Raw genomic sequence first — 24,130 nt, 5'->3', positions numbered from 1 at the left:
TATATATATATATATATATATATAAAATGTTATGTATACCAATATTGCAGTCATTAGTGAAAATCAAAATATCTGTGTACTTCTTTAATATGCTACTTTAGTTTTTATATGCTACTTTATCATCAGATTAAAAAATGTTATTTTCTAAACTACTAGCTTGTAAAACTGGGCCTGTGTTGACATTTTTTTGTTAAATTAATGTCTGTAATTCAAATATAAGAGTTTAAAACTTTCTTGGAGTTGTGATAATCAAACTAAATGGAAAAATATTATACCAAGAACGTATCCAAATTTTAATTTTTGGGGCTGTTGTATATTTTTTAACATATATTTTGTTTGTTTAAATTTATTAGCTCAATCACAGCCTAAACATTATTAATAATAATGTTCAAAGACTATTTGCTATCAATATGATTAGTACTTTTGTCATAAAATTAAGGTATAATTAAATTCAACTGGAATACATTATTTTGGGCACAGCAGCAAACTACTAACAATAAGATAATTAAATAATAATAATAATAATAATACTGTGAAGAATAATACTGTTGAATACTGTTGAATAATATTGCTTCAGGTTGAAGTAATCCAGATATTGAAAATTTGGACTCTTAAGAATTCAAATTTTCGGTCATTAGTTATTGTTAAGAAATATGATTAAGTGTAGTAAAAGTAATTTACAGCCTTAACATGTTCAACATTACAAACTGTAACTTCTAAACTTTTACTATAAACTTCAAGAATAATACAATGCTAAATGGTTAGAAAGTGTACTTGCCTAGGATGAGATAATTAATTCCACATTATATTGTATGAAAGTGCAATGTAATTAAGTTTGAAGTACTCTAAGGTACTTTTATCCTTTTTATGAATTAAAAAATGTTTCACAGAACAATTTTATTTTTTTAGTTAAATCCAACATAAAAAAAATATACTGTAACATCACTTGAGTCCCGACATCTATGCTATTTCTACAATTTCTCAGTGGATGCCACATGGAGCACGGTGGGAAATTTTAATTCTATGAAATGTAAAAAACGTATTAAATTTCAAATCATTTAGAATGATTTAGCTTAGCACTTTACATTTCAAATCTTCATATTTTCTCTGTTTTTCTTATATTTTTTTACTTATTTAACGAATTTGTTAAATTTCTTTATAAATTGTGTAATCATCATGACACAAATTTGTTCTGACAAGTTTCAGCAAAAATGACGTGTCCATAATGCTTTATCTTGATCTTCTTTCTTATAATGAAAATCAATCTCTGTCTTCGTAAGCATTCTATATGTTTCATTCTCTCCCTATCTTCCTATTTACTTTCCTTCTTTGCTTTTCTGTATGCAATTCCTCTTTACTGTATCTGTCTGATAAAGTAAACTTTTCTTTTCTTGATTTCTCTCTTATTATCTATTCTCCAAATCTGGCTGAAACCTTTTCAATCACAATTCTATTCATACACTCAACCCTAACCATCTGTTACTATTACCACATCTTGAAATTTTATTGTACCTTTCTTTTATTTCTTTAGAGTCCAATTTTTACATGATGAATTGCACAACCAAACATATTATTCACAGAATAAAAGTACCATGTTTGAAATCAAATTGAAAATCAAGAGTAAAAGTCTAGGAACTTAATTATTAATTTCAATCATAGTCTATGGTTTTTATACATTACATTGAAGAGAGAGATTATTTAATATTTTTTTGACAATTCTTAACTCATATTTTAATGATAACAGCACATGGTAGAGTAAGTTACACAACTAGGGTTGTGAGGCTTCCTATTAAAAATAGTTTAAGCTAAGTTTGAAGTATTCATTTGGGTTTTTATTTCTTATATTTATTATGAAAAGAAATACATATAATTTGAGACTTGTCTCATAAGTATTTTAAAATGCAGATATGAAAAATTGAAATGAAATCTTTTTTAATGTGAAATAAAGAATGAAATGTAATCTTAGAAACAATAAAAACAGGTTTGTAAAATTGGGTGGTGGAATACTTAATAAATAGTTTAAATTACTGATGTATATATATATATATGTCAAGTTTTAGAGTAAAAAAAAAAATGAAGACTGCAGTTGCAAGGGAGACATTTAAACTGATTTTATTGTTTTGAAATAATACTAATCTGCTATTTATTTATAAGCTAAAGAGCAATTTCTACAGAAATATTATTTAAATGATGAGAGTTTATGGAGAGTCTATGGTTTTTAAATATTATATAGAAGAGAGATTATTTAATATTTTAATGAAATATTTTTAACACAATATTAATATTTTTAATGTAAAATGATGTGAAATAATGCCCATGAGGTGTTTTTTTAATGTTATAATTTCAAAATCATATTATTCAAATAATACTAGATACTCAGTGTTTTTTTTAATAAGCTGTAACTTCCAGTTAGTTGAATTGTGAGCAATTCCTGGGTGTCAATAGTGATATTAATAAAAAAATTTAATAGAGAAACTTAACAACTAAACAAAAATTTTATTATTTTTTTATATTGCAGTGGCTCATAAATGGCTGTGTACTTTTAATGAATGAATGAAAAAAAATTATTACTGCTAATAAATTGTAATACTAATGACTTGTACAGTTCCATTTCAAATTGAAAATTGAATTAACGCTAAACTATGTAATACACAGTTATTATCTACTGATAATTATTTGAAACCAGATTAACAACTGATTTTCCTGGATAAATACTAACTATTCAATTTAGATCTAAGAAAAGGGAAAACAAACAATTTTCTTAATTAGATGTTTCGTTTTCTCTATAAAAATACAAACAATTCAGTTCAGGATGAAATGTATATGAAGCATATTAGGAACTTTTGAATTCTGTCAATTACATAATTAACAATTATTTCATATCTCAATTATTTAACTGAAATGAATCAATGCTGTCTGCCAAAGTGCTGGTCAAGATAGTTGATTAATCATAAATATGCAAAAAAGCTAGAAAGTGCAATTATTATACTAAGTAAATATTCTTTAAAAATGAATCTGTATTAACAATGATTATTAGGACAGCTCTGTAATGAGTATTACAGTACAATAAAAGAAAATCAGTAAAAGTAGCTGGTATTATTCTTGTTACCTACCTGAACATCTAACTTGAGAAATGGGTAGAAAATAATATATTTAAACATGAAAAAAAAATCAAATTAAACCTTCTATCTTGACTGTATAAAATTTGCAGTCATTTACATTTAACATTTGTTGTATAAAAAGTCAGAATGAAAGAAAAAAAATTCTGTTCTATCTTACCATAATTCCAGTACTGACTGCAATGCCCCTTCCACAGTAAGTGTTTGGAACGATGTCACCAAAACCAACACTGAGGAATGTTATAGCGATAAGCCACATCGCATTTAGAAGATTGGCGTGATCCTCATCGTGGAACCTGATTTGAGTTACATATAATTTGTATAAAAATTACCTGAATATATTAAAATAAATTGATCTACTTCATCGCTTTACCACTGCAAGGATGTGTGTCGTCACTTTATTGAATCACTGATTAATAACTAATTTTATTTAAATATACCGATAAAACAAAGGTTAACTAAAAGCAGGTTAATTATGTCATTAATTTATTAATATATTATTATTTACAGAGATTCCAAAAAAAAAATATTTTAAAATTAAAAACTGATAAAATCATTTTTCATCTTCTCTTACATTGTTAGAAATTCAATACATACACAGAAGAAATGGCAAAACTAATTTCTTAGTAATAATAATGGATAACAAAAACTATATGAAAAAAATTGTTTATTTCAAATTCACTAAAAATTATTACAAAACTATGGTTTATGTACAAAAAATGACTGGAAGTATGTATATAAAAGTCTTTTTTGAAATTGTACACATTATGCATCTTGCATTACATAACTATTTTTAAAAGAACATCATAAAACTGATATAAAGACAACAATTTTCCTATATGGTAACCAGTGGGAAACAGATATCAGAATATTATTACAATCATAGATAAAGAAACATAAAATAAACAAAAAGAAAATTAAAAAAAAAAACACAGTTATTTTGATTTTGCTTTCTTTTTGTTATGGATTTTTACCATGCAAAGGCTTCATTCATCAATTATTTGATTAATTAAGAAACATGTTTTTTTCCAACACAACTCTGACTCCATATTTTTCTGATTTTCCTGGTGTGGTCTGAAATTGAAGGTAAAAATATGTAGATTGATAGAAAATTATCTAAAGTGTATGTGTATATATATATATATATTGCACATGAGTGTTTGTGTATGAAGTCACACACACAAACAAACACAAGTCAAAGACTTTCTAACTTAACTAGCTTTGTTTGGAGTTGAGAAACATTTCTCAAAATAACTTTTCTGATCCCTTTATTAGCGATAATCTCCAGCAATGCCGTTAACTGAAATCTAGGACAGTATTACAAATATTCATATTCCATACATTTTCTACTTTCTTATGATTGGTTTTATTAATTAGCGGTTTAATACCTTTAAGATATTAATAAAAATCTTTAAAAGTATAGTTTCTTTTGACAAATAGTTACTGTTTAAGTACAATTAAACTGTTACTCTTATCAATGCACTTTTTTCACTGAGATTCTATTAATTATTCTGTCTCAAGACTAGTTGGACTTGAGTCCAAGTGTAACCAACTGGTAAACTGTAAATCAAGTTATAGAATCAACCTAATGTGAAACGATAAAAACTTGATAAGTTTACAGAAAACAAGATCTGCAAATATTAATAACAATAATTGCTATATATTCCATTTCTCTACTTTATGTAGATATAAAACATTAGGGTGGTCTAAAACCATAATCATAAGGTTTTAGACCACCTGACATGAATTAAAATCACTACTGAAAATGACATAATCATTCTCAAGACTAACAATCATCCTGTGCCAGACCTAATAAGAGTAGTGAGGGATGAAAAGTGATTTTCCACATTTTTCTTCACTTGAATTCAGTGAGGTCAATAAGCCAAGCACACAAAGAAGTATGTCCTAGTTAGCTTTTAAAATGACATCTTCCCTTTCATTCATCAAGGAACTGAAAATACAAGAACATCAACACCTTTAGAGAAAGCTACCCTGACTATAGCCTCTTATACTTTAAGTTCTTTAAATACCACACAAGTATATGAAAGATACAGACAGATAAAGTAAAACAAATTAAATCCCTTTCTGTTGTGAAACAATGAATTATATACACTGCTTCATCTCAGTTGAGCAAACGAGCATTATTATATATTAATTAGGAAATAACTTTATATAGTTCAATTCAGATTTTGCTCATGTATTTTTTTTAACAAAATATTTTGTTACTACTTTTTTAAAAATTGCATTTTATTTTTTAAAAAATGTCACATAATAGTATTATGAAAACAGTTTTTTAATAAAATGTAAATGTAATACTTTTATTGTTATCTATATTATATTTCTCAACATAAGATAAAAAATAAATAAAAAGTCAAATAATGTAAAAAAACAAATTTAGATAAATTTGCCAATAAATGTAAAAACTAAAAGAGAAAAAAGGTTGAAACGTAATGTGTGTCATATCGCTCAGCTATTCAAAGGACACAAGGGAAAACAAGAATGAGTACCCATATCCAATACTTGTAGCATAAAACCCAGGAGTGCAATGCTACACAATATCAAACAAAAGAAAAAGACCTTTACATTTGAACATATTCTCTCATATACCTGCTTCAACCAATTTATTTACAGTACTGATTTTATATTTTGCTTTCTTCTAAATTTTAAATATTACTTTTATAAATTCTTGATAAATTCTAGCAATAAAACAATAACCACTATTTAACTATCTAATGATTATAATTTGTTATAGTAGATACATGTAAAATATAGTTAAATATAATTTAAATTTGAGAAAAAATATATATTTACATTTATCTTTTGACTTTGTAGTTTAAATGTTTAAAAACCGATGTTTCATCAGCATTATTTCATTCTCTTGAGATTGTTGTATCATAAAACATAATAAAAACAATAATTATGCACAATGGTAATAAAAATATTACACAGTTGTATAGTATTATGCACAGTCAAGATTGTTTTTTTGTGTACTTAGTCATTGACAGTTCTATACTGTCCAGGAATTGATGTAGAGTGATCATTATAGAAAGTAAATGATTCAATCTGCAAAAACTAATCTTGTCTACGCATGATACATATAATCATGTGCAGCAAAAAATGTTTTTAATACAATTAATTGATTGTTTTTTGTATTTTTTAAATACAAAAATAATGTTGAGATTAGGAAAATTTTGATGATGAACTTTAGTTTTTGAACATGTCAACTATAGTCAATTAAAGACAAGACCGTAAGATGAATATATAGATAAATATATTTTTATCTTTTTGCTTGGACATTATAAAATGAAAATTTCGGAATTTGGTTTCACCTCTAGCATCCTATTAAAATCAGAATGAAAATTTATTGGATGATACAAATCAAAAGTTGTTAATATCCGTTTCTTCAGTAAATAAGTGTGTTTATATCTTCATGCACATGCGCGCGCGCGTGCATGCACCGGCTGTCAGTCGTCCTCGCCGGCGGTTCTGGATAGCTCGCCGGAGTTTTCTTAGTGTTGCACAATAACTGTCCGAGTTGATTGTTGTCCCAGGTTCTATGAAATCGATCAGCAGTATCACCGTACGGTCCCAAAAAACTGCAACTGGTGACGCCACTGCTTGGATTTTTGTTTTGTTCCGGGAGAGAAATGAAACACTCACGTTTCGTCTCCCGTAAGAATGGAGTCCAACGATCCTTCCTTATCTTCTTGACACTTTGGAACAAACTGGTGAGCACAGTCAAGACGTTTCTCCTTGTGTTCTGATGTCAATAGCCGCGATACTCATCGAGTACATCACGTGATACTCCAATTTTTCAGTCAAAGCTCTTTCCACTGTACCGTAAGAACTCCCACGAATCCGAGTAACAAGTTCACGGACGGTGATACTTCTGTTTTGAAGCACTTCGCGTTGGACCATCTCGATAACCGCCTCTGAAACTGATGGTCTTCCACTCCGTTCTTCATTGTGGACTTCCTTCCGACCGGCACTAAACTCCCTGTACCACTTTCAGACGTGTTGAACGGACATACACCTCTGTCAACTGACGATGAATATCTACGGGTGGAGTCCCTTTGGCGTGCAAAAAGTGAATTACGGAACGAATCTCGCACTTGGCGGGAACAACAAGTGGAACTTCCATCTCGGACGGCTGGTGAGGCAAGACTGAGCGGTGCAGCCCAATCACGACCGGGCGGAATCGAGAGTGGAGAAACAGCCGCGCACAGCGGTGTTGCCGGATTTCGCCTCGCACCTTCCCGTGCGGCTGGAGCTCTTTGGGAACCTTATTTCTGGATCGATCCTAGTGTAAACATAACCTATCGCGCAATATGTCATATATTTGTAAATTTACAATGCCATTTGTATGTAGACTATGAACAGTGACAATGTTTTGTTATATTTCTTCTTAAATTACAATAAACAAATTATACAGAGTGTTTCTAAAATGGTGGGCTGGCTATACTTTTTCGGGTTCACTTGTAAAACTAAACAAAAAATATCCTTAGGAAAAATGGCGATTTCTCCTTTGTTCTACCACTGTCCGCCATTTTGTTATTTTTATATAAAAATTTATATCTCAAGTTCGGATAGATGAATCACATTAACATTTGATAAGCGTCTTGGTAAGTTTTAAAATTAAAAAAAAAATCGGGAATTAAATACCCTCGCAAATTAAAAAAATGGCGGGCATGTTTATTTTTCAATTTATTATATCTCCGTAAATATAAGTTTTATCAAAATTTATGATATTGCTAGAATATTAAGCCGTTTATTTTGAACAAAATGACATTTTATTTTTTAAAATCTGTTAACAAATAGCTGAGTTATGGAAGAAAATTGATGTAATTTTGTGTCTGTTTTTATATCCTCCATTTTACGTTCAATTCGATTGAATATTAGGTCTTTTTATTTGTTGTTAATTCTAGTATTGTAAATCAGTATCAAATTAAGTAAAAATTTTTCACAATAAGAGACTTAATAATTAAAAAAAATAAAACAACTATCTTTGATAATATTACGTTAATTATTGTACAACATTAGGTGTAGTTAAACAGTTGACAATTGTTAAAAGTTATCATAAATGTTCAAAGTGTCTACCATTAGAAATTTCACATATCTCCAGTCTTTTTCTGAGAGATTGTCTAAACCGTTCAGAAGTTCCAGGAGTATTCCTAGTTTCTTGAAATTCATTTGGATCCTTTTTTGAAGATCCTCAATGTTGAGTTGAATAAACAATATGTTTCAAACCCTCTTGACTTCACAGGAGAAGTCAAGAGGGTTTAAGTCACGTGATCCGGCAGGCCAGAGCACTGGCCCTCCACGACCTATCAATTTTTCATGGAAAGTTTCACGCAGGAAATCTGATACCAACTGAATGAAATGTGCTGGAGCTCCATCGTGATGAAACTTCATATTTCCTCTTAATTGGAGAGGTAGGTCTTCCAAAAATGTGGAAGATTTTCGGTTAAATGAGCAAGATAATTTTCTCCATTTAAAGGATTTGGTAGAATGACAGGACCCAAAAGATAGTCATTAAAAATACCTGATCATATATTCAGGGAAAATCTTTGTAGATGGCTACTTTGGAAGGTACCATGAGGATTCTTGTCACTCCAGATACGCTGGTTATGATAGTTTTGAACACCATTCCTGTTGAAGGAAGCTTCATTTATACACTGTTAACAGTAATACTCGCTGTGTAAAATTATTCAAAAGTGAAAAATTAATATCAATTGTTTTATTATTATTTAATATTATATCTTATTGTGAGAAAATTATTACTTAATTTGATACTAATTTACAATACTATAAGTAACAATAAATAAAAAAATTAGTATTTAATCGAATTGAACATAAAGTGGAGGATATGAAAAACGACACAAAATTACAACATCAATTTTCTGTTATAACTCGGCTATTTATTAACCGACTTAAAAAATATAAATGTCATTTTGTTCAAAATAAAAGGCTTAATATTTTAGCAAATAACATAAATTTTGATAAAACTACCTCAGAGATGTGTTTTTCAGATGGTTAACCTTGGACATCATAGCTCGAAAAAAATCTCTTTATAGGTAAGGCGTGAGAATACGCGAGAAAACACCGTAAGACCTCAACATTTAAGATAAGTTTTCAACGGTTGAAAAACCGATCAAACTTCGAATAGTTTTTGAACCATTAAAAGCTTTTTCAACGGTGTACTCCTGTGTAAGTTTTTAAGATGGTTCACTTCAAAGTTCACCGTGGCCCCGAAAAAACGCGAGAAAACACCAGAAGCCTGCATTAATAAGGTGAGTTTTTCAGATGATGTGCGGAATTATGCGCGAGATAAGTCTTCCAAAAACTTTTCTGACAACACATAGCGTCTGCCTTTCTTTCGCGCTAAAAGTTTGTTTGGGGGAGAGGCCTATGTATATCTATTTATCTCCCCTCCCCAGTATTAGGGCATGTTCCTTTTCTTTTGTTTCAGGTGCTGTAGACTTCTGTTACAGGTTGTACAGCGATACAACCGAGAAGAACACCTTTTCCAGCCTCGTGGTTCCCCAAACCTTCCTAGATGCTGGTGTGTCTAGAAGAAATGGAATGTTGTTATTCTTACTCCTTTTCATAAACGACATAACACGATCGCAGCCCCCTCGCGAACGCGAATATCTTGCTATGCAAATTGTAAAAAAAATTAATATTTATAGTTAACATCCAGTTAACATCCTTTTCCTACTCCAGGAAAATACGTAAGACAGCGATGAGAATAGAAGAAGCCCAGCAGTCACCCAACAGAAGAGAGAAGAGGCCTGAATTTCCTCTATTGTCCTTTTCAGGACCTCAAGAAATTTGACTTTACTGTCTGTAAATTATTTACAACCAGTAATATGGAAAGGCAGGCTAAAGAAGAAGTTCCTACTGCTACGAACTGAACTCGGCCGAGGCAAGATTAAGAAAATGGTGAGAGTGAAGAAGAGTTTCACAACCCTTATTTCTTCAACCATCCTCCTTTTCTCCACCTTACAATTTAGATCATTGTTAGCACATGCAACTCAATTTGGTGAAGGGAGGGCATTGCATCCTCCAACATCTAGGGCCCCATTCCTGCTAGGCCAAAAGTCATTAGCACCAACAGGCTTTCAGTGGAAGGACTGCAAGGGAATCATGCCAGGAGAAAGGAGCACACACGCTGCTCGTCTCCCAAGGACAGCTCGAATAATGTTTTAGTCTGGTCTTCAGAATCAGAATGCAGTGCACAATTCCATCCATCATCAACACTAATGCATAGCTGACAAAAATTAAAGAACACCCACCTGATAATAAGAAAGACCAAGCAGCAGCAAACTTTTGTCCAGGCTGTGCAATTAGTAGGATACATAAATCTCCCACCATTCTTATGTTCCGTTCATGTTGTTAGAAAAAAAACAACTGTTTGTACAAAATGTGGAGAAAAAAACAGGTTGATTAATCTTTCAGTGTTCATGAATCTTTTTCCATTACATTTCTAAACTGCTTGTTTTTTGCATTTAAAAACTACACTTTCATTTTAGTGTTTTTCTGAATGCATTGGCTACTGGATTTTTTCCGCTGACGCCAAGAAATACTACATATCATTTTGTATAAGAATTAACAGTTTTATGAACCTTTTATTCTGCACTTTAATATTAACAGTATTTTCATGAAAAATATATTTTTGGTTTTAAAGTGCTCGATATTCACAGTTGGTATACAGTGTATTGATAAAACGACAGGGCAAATGGCTAACAGTTTATTCACTTTATCTGTTTTGTGAGTTGACAGCTCTGTTTGCAATGTGTTTGATGTGTAGTATTATTATTGGGGAGGAAAAAACATTTGTACTTAAATGAAGCAATAGTTGGTTTTTTCTGAGAAATAACAGTTTAGATAAAACTATTTGATATTTAATGACATGTCAGTAGTTTTTGTTAATCATAAACTCTCAGATAATTAATGCACATGTTAGCACAGTATTTTGTGTATTGTTTTCTCTGTTTTTTCAGTTTTTCTTCAAACATGCTGTTTTATAGTACAATAGTTTTTTAATCAAACATGATGGACACAACACCTTGGAAATGTAGCAGAATTATTACTTTATCTCAGCAAACAAGCATTCTGACTGACTGCTGAAGAGTGTAAAAAATCTGGTCTTGGATTTATTGGTTCATTATCCTTTATAGTTGCTCATGCCTTTGTTTCATCTGGTCTTTTTTTTTTGATTGGTATTATTTATGATCGGTTAGGAAGCCGAAGATTTTTTATTGTTAAGGGTTTACTTAATTATTTACCTTCACTTAGTTTCTTTTGGCTTTGGCTTTCTTATTCTTAACTCTGTAAACAGAATTTTAAAAATAATTGTTCGTTTTTCCCCAAAAGAGAACAAAAATATGGTTGTAAAAAGAAAAAAGTCCTCAGACAGACTGTTTATTGATTAGAAAAAACAAAATGAATCCTAGATTATTTGTTGTAGATTTAAAGAGAGAAATGAGGAAAAAATGGTGTTGATTCCCATGTGAGTACTGTTAAATGAAGACTCTGGGTGGTTGAGTAGTGAGCACACCAGCTAATGAAGAAGCAACTGGTTACTGCAATAATAAGCAAGGAATGTCTACAGTGGGCTAAAACCTATAAAGATAATACTGAAAAATATGGAAAAGATGATCACATTTTGAAGTCCAGGGACATAAAGTAAAGTTTGTACTCAAAAGTCCAAGTGAGGTAACATCCATCATCTTCTCATATCATGAAAACACCAAAACATCCTCCAAAGAAAATGTATTGGGGCTGTATCACTTTCACAAGCCAGAACCTTTGGTTCCAGTACAATGATGAATTCTAATAAATACATATATTCGCTATGGAGAAAAGTGGTTCCACTCTTACAAAACTTGTTTCTAGCCAGTAACAGGATTTTCCAGTAAGATCTTGCACTTGCCATACACCTAAAAATGCAAAATCTTCTTCACTGAAAATGGTATAAATATTCTTCCATAGCCTGGCATCTTACCACTCTTAAACCTGATTGAGAATATGTGCTAATTTTCAAGCAAAAAAATGCCAAAGACGGCTGTACAACAAAACTTTCTGTGATTTTTTCAATAATCGAGATGTAGTTTCATGAAGATGAACAAAAAAACACGTGAAAAAGTAGTTGAATCAATGCCTAAACAAAATTAGGAGGTAACAAAGAACAAGAGAGAACATATCAACTATTAAAATACAAGTTTGTACTCTTTACTGTTAATAAATTGTGTATTAAGAGGAGTTTGTTATTTTTCATTGAGTATTCCAATTAATTTTTGAGTGGTACTGTTTTTATAGGTATTTTGGATAAAGTCTTTTAATATGGTGATGAGGGTTATACCATATTACCAGAGTTGCTGGAAATTTAAGAAGGAAATAGGGATGCAATGACAACTTTTGGCCTTTCTGTTGATTTTCAAGCTACTTTCCATTTGATAGACAATATAAAATTTATCATTTTACTGCACGGGCAGTAAAATTGAAGAATCTTGAAGAATCTGGGAACTTTGGGCTATCACTGGTAAATAAGTTTATTGATTGATGATTTAGTTACTTTAATAAATGTTCAAAGTGACATGTAAAAAACTTACAGTTACTTGAGAAGTAACTTTGGAATAACGGTCAATATGAAATTAAAAAAAAATTGCTTTGCCTGCTGAAGTTGATGCTACTACTATTTTTTATAGCCCACAATAGCTTTATTAGTTGTAAAAATTACTCTTGGCTTAAGTAAAACTAATTATATAAGAATAACTAATTTCAACAAAAACCGTTTATTGCTAAGCTTCATATTTATAACAAAATAGAAAGAAATTTCCAGTCCCTCACTCTCACTCACTCTCTCTCTCTCTCTCTCTCTCTCTCTCTCTCTCTCTCTCTCTCTCTCTCTATGTGTGTGTGTGTGTGTGTGTGTGCGCATGTTTTATATTTTTGCATATAATATATGTTGCATATAAACATAAGAATTATTAATTAAGTGGGTTCATTAAAGTCAACAAAAAAACAAAAGTTTGGTTAGACAATTTGCTTCATTAATATACTTAACAATATCATTTCTGCTATCTAAATTGGATATCTTAATTTATTTTATTCATTACATAACTGTAATAATTAAGACACAAAATATTAATTTAAAAATACAGAGTGAAAATTGTTTTTGTATTTATTCTTTAAAACACTTCTTATATTAAAATTTTAAATCCAGTGCAAAAAATACAGCTTTTTATAGGATCTTCTGACGACTCTGTTTTGAGTATAGGTTGAACAAAAAAAATAAACTTAAATTTAATCTTAAACTTACAACTATTACCTAACTTACTCATAATTGAGAATGGAAAGTAATTCTTAAATGGAGTAAAACTATTTTTCAGTTAAAAAAATATTTAGGCTTTTTAAAAAATATCTCTCTTATACAAAAGGTCATAGAAACTGACAGCAGACTTGGCCAATCTGACAAGTAACTTTAATACCTTCATCTGTATTGTCTGTTGTTCTATGAACAATATTATTTACACAAACTTATGTTTTTAATTTCCTGTATTGTGTAAGAATCTAAATTTCTTTTATAATCTATCTACCTATATTGCTTCATAAATAAATAATGAAGGGATCATCACAATTTGTAGATTTTTAAAGGATTGGCTATGGATATTATACTTCCTTCAAATAAATATCGAATGGCTTTTTTCTGCAGCCAAATAACTTTCCAAATTTTGTTAAGATGAAAATTCCCAAAACAATGTTACATAATGCATATAAAATAACTGATAAAACTGCTTTCAGTTTTTCTCTAACTCAAGACATTAATCTCAGAGTAAATAAAAAAATTCTTTCCATCCTGTGTAACAAACTGATATATTTTTGCTGAAAATATTTTACTGCAAAATTAAATGAACACCATAATTTATTTTATGGAAGTCATTTCATATGATATTAAAAATTGAATAGGCATTTTCACTCTTACCATGGGAACATTTAGGACTCTGCATGTCCTAAATGACAGCAAAACATCTTAAAGTGATACCTTATCTAACCTTTCAGGGTTGGCATATCTGAATGAATATTAACAAGAATTAGCGTCTATGATGAAAAATTTTTAATAAATAATTTTGCCAGTTATATTCAATTATGTGTATTGTTTAATAATATTTTGTAAAATTGTAATAATTCTATTTTTCCAGAGCTAACTATGATCTAAATATCTTTCCACAGCTAATAAATATTAATTATCAATTATTGAGACAACAACTAACATTTACATGTGGAAGTATATTTTTGGTTCTGAAGGTTTCCATCCAGTTAAATCTTATGAATCTCTAAATATCTAATCTGTTAGTTATAATAAATTTGATTTTTGAAGTAGTATTAACTGCGATACAATTGTGCATAAAAATAAATAAACTGGATTTAAATTTTCACATTTGACACTAACAAATTTTATTCTATTTCTATAAATAGAAAATGGGATATCTCCAACAGTACTACTCACTCAGACAGAACATTAATATTTAGTTCATAAAGTAATTCCAAAAAAAACAAAAAACAATGAAAACGGCTATTTGGCATTCATTTTTGAATGAAAGATAGATAGATCTGTACTGGTTTGTGCATCACAAAAGAGAAGGTGAATGAATCTACATTAGGGCCTATTACTCATGAGAAAGCTATCTATGAAAAGCTCAGAAGCAATTCATCCTTTTAAAGTAACATGGTTTGGTTGTAAAAGTTCAAATCGAGGCATGTTGTAATCAGCTTTGTATTATGACAAATTAAAAACCTTTTACTAATTTTAAGAAAATGTTTTTCTTATAAAGAATGCAATTTTGAAAACATCATGTGATGTTAACATCAGCAGCCAAACCTTATTAGACAGTTGTACTAAAAAAAATTTGTCAGTGTCCAGAAATAAAAAATCAGCCTCTGAATTCAAGGCTATTAAAGAATAAATAACAACTATGACTTTTACAAATGCAAGTAATTTATATAAACTAGCTGTTGTAGGTAAATTTAAGAAAGCTTGATTAAAAAAAATTCAGTATGAATAATTTTCTAATTAATTACTAACAAAAATTAACAAATAGTTACTAATGGGTAATTAACTTCTTCTGAAGACCAAAGAAATGGTTGGATGGACATAAACAATTTTACTGAATGGTTTAATGATGTATTATTCTTTCAGTAAAGAAAAGAAAAGTAGAAAGAAGAAAAAAATTACATTCTTTTATTGCTGCCTAATGGATAATGTCCCTGTTCATCCTTTATGTGATTCATTACCTCTGCATGAAAGTCTTGGTGTGATGTTTTTTACCACCAAACATTTCCAGTACGTTACAATCGATGGATCAAAGAGTCATAAAAAACTTCAAACCATTATTGGAAAGCATTTCTCAGGGACACATTGGATGAAGCTGATTCTAGTTTTCAGTTACTAATCGATAAAATAATAATACCATCTGAAACCAACTTGGACAAAAATGGAACAGATTCTATTAAAATAATGAGAGTACTACAAATTTAAATCACCCATTACAACAGTAGTTTTCAATTCTTATCACATTGTTACACTATTGCCAAGAGAATATAAGATAGTATTCAGCTTAGTAATCCTAAGTGGCTTCACTTAGTTGCTATGAGAAAAAGGAGCACAGCATTCTTCTCATTCAAGTTCTTTAAAAAAGTGTGACTTCATATGAAATGTAACTCATATGTATTCTTTTAATGTAGTTATTAGTAGTTGAGCAACACATTTTTAATCTCAATATGTCAATGAATAGCATTACTTTTAGCCTTAAAATAATAAATAAAATTGCTAAATGTAAACATAGGCAGAACATGATAAATATATTAAGATAATATACAACTGCTAATATAGTTTAAATAATATGCAACTGCTATATTAAATTGTAGTCATTTGTGAAAGATAAATATTGATTTTTGAGATTACATTAAAGAAGAGAAAAGTATTAATTGTTTTTATTACGTAACTGTTTATTATTTATAACTAACAACCTTTTTCAATGAAAAGAGTGATGTATAATATTAATCATTTCGTAAAGCCAAGGTTGTTAAATTGAATTCAATCTAAAACACCAAAATGAGTTAAAGTACTTCACACAGGTGTAAGCTCTATATGCATATACACACACACACTTTAATATGTAAATACAAACATGTGCTGGTTTCATGATTGACAGAAAAGGAAAACATGCAAAGTGAAACAGTTCTGAGTTAGAGAATCAGAATTCAACTGAATAATGCATAAGAAGCTAGTAAAAATTTGTAAATTATATCAGTTGTTAAAAGCATCTTTAGTGAAATTTATAGAAATGTACACAGAAATGTAGACATTCTGAAAGAAGGATGTTGATTGTCTGTTTCAGTTGTGTAATTCTTTCATAGCATGATCAATTTAACCGTTTCAAATAATGAGATTTCCAATCGTAATAATCTAAAAGGAAATTTGAGTCGATCTGACAAGCTAAAGGAGGATTCATGAATGATTTTTTTGATAAGTACAGCAAGAAAAAAGATGGTTTATTGTATAATAAATATGAGAGGTTATCTCTAAAGTAAAGAACGTTTCATTGTAAAAAAAATTATTCTGAAAACTTTATAAATATATTTTTTTATTTCTCTTAAAATACATACCTTATACGACTTCTCTATATAATCGCCACATGAATTAAGATATTTATCGTAGCGATACACCAGCTTTAATATATCATGGTCATATTATTCTTCTGCAGTCAGTCCATTTAGCCACTGATTAACAGCATTTTTAATTTAAATTCATTGCAATTCAACCTGCGAATTGCTTATCACTCAAAAATTCTTTCAATTTCCCAAACAAATGGTATTCAGAAGGCTATATGACCTTATGATGGCAGACTGTATGATGGGTGATTGCAGATTTCCCATCCAAATGTTCTCAGTAAATCACGTGCCGGACCCGCAACATGTGAATGTGTATTATCGTGCAGCAGGATGACGCTGTCGGTCAGCCGCCCACATTGCCGATTTTGAATGGCGTGCCGTAACTTACGAACTTACGTAGAGTTTCGCATTAGGCTTCTGCATTTATAGTTGTTCCACATGACATGAAATCAATCAGCAGTATGCTAAACCGATCCCAAAAAACTGTGGCCATCAGTTTGCGTCCAAATGGCTGTGGCTTGTCGTTTGGTTGATGATTGATGTTGACGTCATTCACTTGACTGCCGATTTCTCTCTGGCGTGTAATACGAAATCCATGTTTCATCGCCGGTAACAATCAAATTAAGGAATTCATCACCTTTTTCTGTGTAGCGCATCAAAAATTTCAGCAGATTCCACTCTTTTTTTTTGTGACATTCCACGAAAACGTGCGGCACCGAACGTGCACAAACCTTTCTGAAGCCTAAATGGTCATGAACAGTGCGACCGATAATAGCTCTTGAAACATCAGGAAAAAGAAGGGCCAGGTCTGAAATAGCTGGATGACGATCTTTCTGATTACATCATCGATACATTTCAACAAGTCCTCGGTGATTATCGAGGACCTTCCTGAACCTTCTTCATCATGCGCATTAATTCTATTATTTCTAAACCTTTCACACCATTTTCTGGCGTTTCTTTCACTCAATACATTATCACCGTACACAGCAACCAACTGCCTATGAATTTCAGCCGGCTTAATATTTTGATGGCTTAAAAATGTAGGACTCCACGTATTTCACAGTCGGCGGCAACATCGATTTTCCTATTCATTTTATAACGTAATAACTCACACGTAATCAAATATACTACAACGCGGCAACTTACAGTCAACAATACAATGCGTAAAATACTAGCGCGGCCATGAATGACACAGGTTCGTAAAACTTAAGGAGAGAAATTTCCTAACGGTCTTTACTTTAGAGATATCCCTCGTACATCATCTATTATTACTTTTTTAAATTTTTACGGTTTAAAGTAAATTAATACAGTACTGTTTGTGTGGCTGGATACAGGCAATATTTTATTTTTATTTTTGACTACATATTACAATATACTTAACAATTTTTAATGTTTTAATTTTAATGTGTATTTTAAAAAAAAAATTCTGATTAACTGAAGATGATGGAAAGCCTCCAAAGCACTTTTAATGTAAAAATTGGAGAGGCAGTTAGATAGGGTAAGAAATGTTAGATTCTGTATTGTTGGTGGAAAACTAAGTGTTCCATAAAAGGTTTAATTGTGGTCCTTTGAGCAACAATAATATTGGTCGATGGCATAATTAGTTTGAAATGACATATCTGTTTAAAAGGAGAATAAGGACTTTTGTCTTTGATATATATATTGTATGTATGATAGTTAAAAGGAAAATAAATTTGACCCCTCTCACAGAAAATTATGGGTTTTCTATTAATTGAACACCCATATAAATAAATAAAAGTATACGTAATACAGTTAAAAATGACAGTATGTCATGATAATTTTTATAACTACATTTTTCAGCATCGTAGATGTTCACCTAAAACAAACATATGTATAAACTACTGAGGAAGTTTATATGATGATATTGTAGAGTACATAATGTTCACATAGTTAGAGACTATGTGAACATCATGAAAATCATGTAAGTCAATGCATTAAATTAACTAACTTTCTAATAATAAAAATTATAATATACTTTGAAATATTACACTGCTTAGAAGGCATAATGCAATTAGTTAAAACAAAACAAACACAGAATACTGTGCCAAAAACAGCAAATCCCAATACTCTAAAATAATGAATGGTTGTTTTGTATTAAAAGGTTTTTACACTTGGCTAAAGTCCAAAGCATGTATACATAGCAATTTCTACTAAAATGTGTTCACATATTATACAAATTTTCCATGCATCAGCTTCTTGTTCAGTGACAGTATGAAAAATAATTCTTAAATTAATCTTATTTTTTTATTAAAATGTTGAATTCATTAGAAAACCCAGTCAACATTTATAGAATTAATTTAACTCACTTCACTATTTTATAACTTGAAGGTGAAATGATATTTAATAAAAGCACATATATAACCAAATGCATACAGTACAACCTAAAAAGGTGGTAATTACGGTATCCATTTTGTGAATTCTACTGATGAAACATTAATGATAAAGTTTATCAATTAAAATTTGTTTATATAATTTTCAAAATAAAAGGATCAAGTAAACAGTGTTGAATCTATTTATGTTTATTAATACTGTTTAATGGTTTTTTGTACAACTTCAGCTGGATGTGAAAGCAAAGTGTTAATCATATTTTTACGTTTACATAATATAAATAGAAGTAAGAATTAATAGATATTTTAAAACAAAGCATGCTGATTTTTATAAAAAAAAATTCTCTTCAAACAATTGGGTTTCTAGGATTGAACTGAACAAGTCATAATGTAATAATCTGAATGTTTTTTAGATCACAGTGTTCAAGATCAAAAACTCATTCTACTCTATAATTTTCTTTTAAATAAAGTTAAATTTTAACATATTGTTGTAACAAAGGCAACTGTCTTGTTCCTTCCATCAATAAACTTTATATTCAGAGACATAACAACAAATAAAATACAACTTTAAAAAATAATAAAACCAAATTAAAAAATGCACTTAAAATTATTAATACTTTTCAATTTTTCTTTATTTCTGATTTTTTTAGTCAGAACCATATTAAAAATAGCCAGTGACTAATTTGGTTTCAACTTTAAAAATAAAATTTGAAAAAGTATTAGTATTTAATTTTTAGTGCATTTTTTATATTGTTTTTATCTTTTAACAATTTTATAAGATATTTTTAACTTTATTATTTTTTTTTACATGATTTATAAAAAATATTGTCCATATGAAAAAAGTCATTTACAAAAGGCGCAAAGGTAAGAAGAGCTGTGTTTGCAGATGCAAAGAGATAGCATTCAATGTTAAATAGAAATATGTGTAACATTTTCCTTCTAAGTTTTTCTCTTAATTTTCTTGAAACCTTTTTCAAGAAAATATTTTCAGCATTAGAATGATGTTTATGATACAAATCATAACGTTATAAAAATTCAATACTAAGGGATGATGATCACCAAATAACGAAAAATGTATTCAAATCATTTAAGGAGACCAAATCATCTAATGTAGACAATCTATTTCTTTAAAAATTTTACACCCAAATTATCTGGATAAAAGTTGCAACAGGACTTTCAGAAGAACAATAAAATAGAAAAAGAATAATAAAAATCAGTTCATCTGGTAAATATAAACGCTTAATTGTAAAAATAAATGTGTTAAATTGATTACTTGCTTGGTTAAATTGGAAAAAAATATATTCATCATATTTTTGTTTTCAAGTAAAGAATGAAAGAAAAAAATTTACTGAAAAAAAAATGATTCCTATCATTTCTTAGAAACCAGGTGAATAATTTCTCTGTTACATATTTAAACATTGTGTGAGTAAACCAACTAATGCTAAACATCAGGATAAGACTTATTTATTTGATTTGTGTTTCTAATCTGATTAATCTAAAATATTTTAAATATGAGGCATCAACTGCTTGGTCATCATCCGTTAATAAATGCCAATAGCAAGTAGTAAATTGCACCCAGTATTGTTTATCTTTTTCTACAGCAACTGGTTTATTAAATGTGCCATTTTCCTCTCATCGCACAACTTATTTCTAGGATTCCACATCCTGAGATTTCCCAGATGTTGCAGAACCATCAGATTGTAAGAGATTATTGTCTCACCAGCACTCAATTTATTTTTTTCAATTCAAAATGTTAGATAATTTTTTCTATGTATATATATTAGATGTAAACTTGTAGTCAATTCTGATGTGAATCTCATAGTGAATTTTTAACTGTATTAAAACATTTATTAACTAAATTATTATTTTCAATTTTACATAACACAAATATTTCACATATTCATATCTACATATTAAACTTTGCATTTTTAAAAAATAGTTTTATTAAGTAGTAATCACACCTTCACTCTTATTTTCTTACACACAAACAGTATGTAACGCTATAAAATGCAATTCATTTTACTACAATGTTAATAAATGCAATACTTCATTTTAAAATTATTTTCATTAAACAAATTAGTATCTTCATCAGTTTTACACATTATTTAGGAAAAATTACTTATAATACATTATATACATATGGATAATATATCAGAATTATAGATAGATGATAATAAAAAAACATGAAAAATGTTAATTAAAATTAATTGGTGAATAAATTAAACTGTATTTGTGCATATGGTAATGCTTATAATTTAATAAGAAATTTTAATCTAAGACAACACAAAATAAACATGACATCCATGCAACATAAAATACATAGATTATGGTGTAATAATAATTTTGTTTTGATTATATTTAATCCAGTGTAGCCAGTTGTAAATAATTTTGATATTTTTTATCAATAAAAAATTTAAAAAAATGAAACAAGAAGTATTTTTGGAAATCATAAGAATTGAATTATGTTAATTTGGGAAATAGTTTTTCTTAAAAATCCCCATAAGAAATTTTTTTCCCCTTATCCAGTAACCTGAATTGGATGAATCAGAGACTGCCACTTCATTTTATCACTCTAGTACTACTTCAAAATTGCCATTACTATTTCTGTATTCCTACATTAAAATTATCTTTTTATACCACCACCTTTTCTGTAATCTACCTTTTAAATTGTTTCAAGACTAAAGAGTACAAATTTTGCAGATCAAAACTAATGCTCATAAGCTTTGAAATGTATCTGGCAAGCAGTGGGACTGTTGGGCTCAAGCATAAGTCACTCATGAAATTGGGAGATTCTTGGAAGGCACTGAATTTTAAAACATGTTGCTTAGCATATTTAAAAAAGAAATTCTTCATAAATGATGGTTTTGAAGAGTTACTAATTTGTACCAATTAGTCTATGATCTTTAAGGTATTCACTTATGCCAATAGAAACTAGAAAACTGGCCAAAAGCCCCATCAGTATAATGAGTTCAGATTCAGTATGCCATCAGGTACTGTATGGTCAACACTGGAAGATAAAAAAATTTATTTTCACCAATCTCAATGATGATAAAAATTTAGCCACCCGTGTATCTCGACTGTAGTGTCAAGTTCAGAAAATCAGGAACTGAAACATTAGAAATGTTTTGTTAAGCTTCTGATACTCAAGTTTTATAGAATGTAAAAAGTGCTTTGAGTGGCACATTTAGTGACAAGCAAGAGCTAGTTGAAGTCAAAAACTTCTATAGATGACTTACATCATCTCTAAAAGCTTCAGCCAAGCTTTGCTTTTTCTTAGACACTTAATAACTGATACAAACTTATCAATCTTAGGCCTGTCAGTTATGGAGCAACACAGACCTAAGGATCGACTTTAAGGGAATGTTTTGTACATAATGATCACTGAACTAGATACAAGGAATGAACTGCTTCAGGTAGGGATTAGTACCAAATTTTGAACAGGGTAAGCAACAAAGGTATTTTAGGCTAAGACTAGCAAATTTTCTTCACCACCTAATTTTAGTTCTTTCTTCCACTATGCATCAGTTGGTACTATAATTCCTCTTTTTATTCATTTCATCCTAAACTGTTTTTTTTTGTAAATGGATGGGAATAGGAATTCCAATTAATTAGTTCATAGCAGTACGTGTCTACGATTTCTACTACCCTAAATTCTCTACCTCTGACAAGATCAGAATTCAGTGGAAGAATATAAATTTAACCTAAAAACAGGTGTTTACCTTTAGACATTGAATTTCAACAAATACTGCAATCTCTAACCTATTTTATAACTAAAAATGTAATATTTATGATGTCGTCCTGAAACTGTAGAATAGTTCAAGAATAATAGATTTAATTAATTTGTTTTTTTATTTTCCACAACAGATTGTTCCTCATAAGGTTTTCCCACTAACATGCTACGTTAGGACTGTTGTGTGCATGAAGATCCAACTAAACTTCTGTCCAGAAAAAGTCTGCTCTTGCTTTTAGAGATCCTTCATCATGAAATCTTCTCTGCAGTTTTAACTATTATCTCATTTGATTCTGGTCCTACAGCTGGGTTAACTGCAGCAATTATTCTCAGATCTTCTTTTTCTTTTTTTTTGCTATCTGTATATATATATATATCCTGGTATCTAAAATAATTCTGATAGGTTGATGAAAAGAAAGAGCTGTGATTTTAATTCATCAGAAACAAATTAAAACATAATAAAAAATTAAGTAGAAATTTTTTAAAAATAAGAATACTCAGAGATCATGATGGCAGATTTGTATTAAACTGAATTGTAAAGTAATAGTAAAACTGTGTTGCTACAATCAGTATGAAAATCTTCTGTTCTGAATCTCTCAGAAGACTGAATTTTATGAGTTTTCTGTTATTCAGGGGGCTAAAAGAATGTTGCAAATATGTATACTATGTATACCTTAGCACATTAGCAAACGTGTCATTTATTGTCTACAGCAATCTGCAAACTGGAATTATTAAATAACCCTATCTTCATAAGTTTTTACTTTTTAAGTTCATTTTATTTTTTTTTTAAATTCAAGTCTTTAAAACTACATCTAAAAGTAAAAAATAAATACAAATAGAAAGATTTTAAGTAGATGGGATTTCTCAACTTTATGGAATATCCTTGAGCCTTGAAATGTCTTAATCTTGGGACAGGACAATAAACCTCAAGTTGTTACTGAACAACAGAGCTATAATGAACATTTTTTTACTGTTACCTTATGAAAAAGTGAAACATTTTTGTAGTTTGTAAATTAATAAGAAAAAAAACAAACAGTAGCCTATTAAACAACAGCCTATTAAAAATCTAAAACTTTTTATGGCATAAAAAATTTAGTCTGAAAAATTACATTTTTTATTTATTTGAAAAGATAAAATTTCAAAGATTACACTGGTATACAAAATTTACTTTTATATTTTGTCCCAGGAGTGAAAAAGGGTGAAACTAATAGCATTTTTCACACTGAATTCAAATATGGTTTCAGAATTAGTCTATC

The 24,130-nt window shown here is 29.5% G+C and overlaps 1 protein-coding gene across 1 annotated transcript in view; it reads right to left on the bottom strand.

Moving 5' to 3' along the window:
- Positions 1-24,130, bottom strand: part of SK (small conductance calcium-activated potassium channel) — a 1,178,465-nt gene that overhangs the window by 33,515 nt on the left and 1,120,820 nt on the right. Inside the window, exon 10 of the mRNA XM_075354908.1 lies at positions 3,280-3,415. Within this exon, the coding sequence (XP_075211023.1) occupies positions 3,280-3,415 (136 nt within the window). The remainder of the gene's footprint in view (positions 1-3,279; positions 3,416-24,130) is intronic.

This window comes from Lycorma delicatula, chromosome 1, assembly GCF_047948215.1.
Source record: "Lycorma delicatula isolate Av1 chromosome 1, ASM4794821v1, whole genome shotgun sequence".
NCBI classification, from domain to species: domain Eukaryota; kingdom Metazoa; phylum Arthropoda; class Insecta; order Hemiptera; family Fulgoridae; genus Lycorma; species Lycorma delicatula.
The sequence above is the reverse complement of the archived record's forward strand: the minus strand, read 5'-3'. Positions and strand labels throughout refer to the sequence as shown.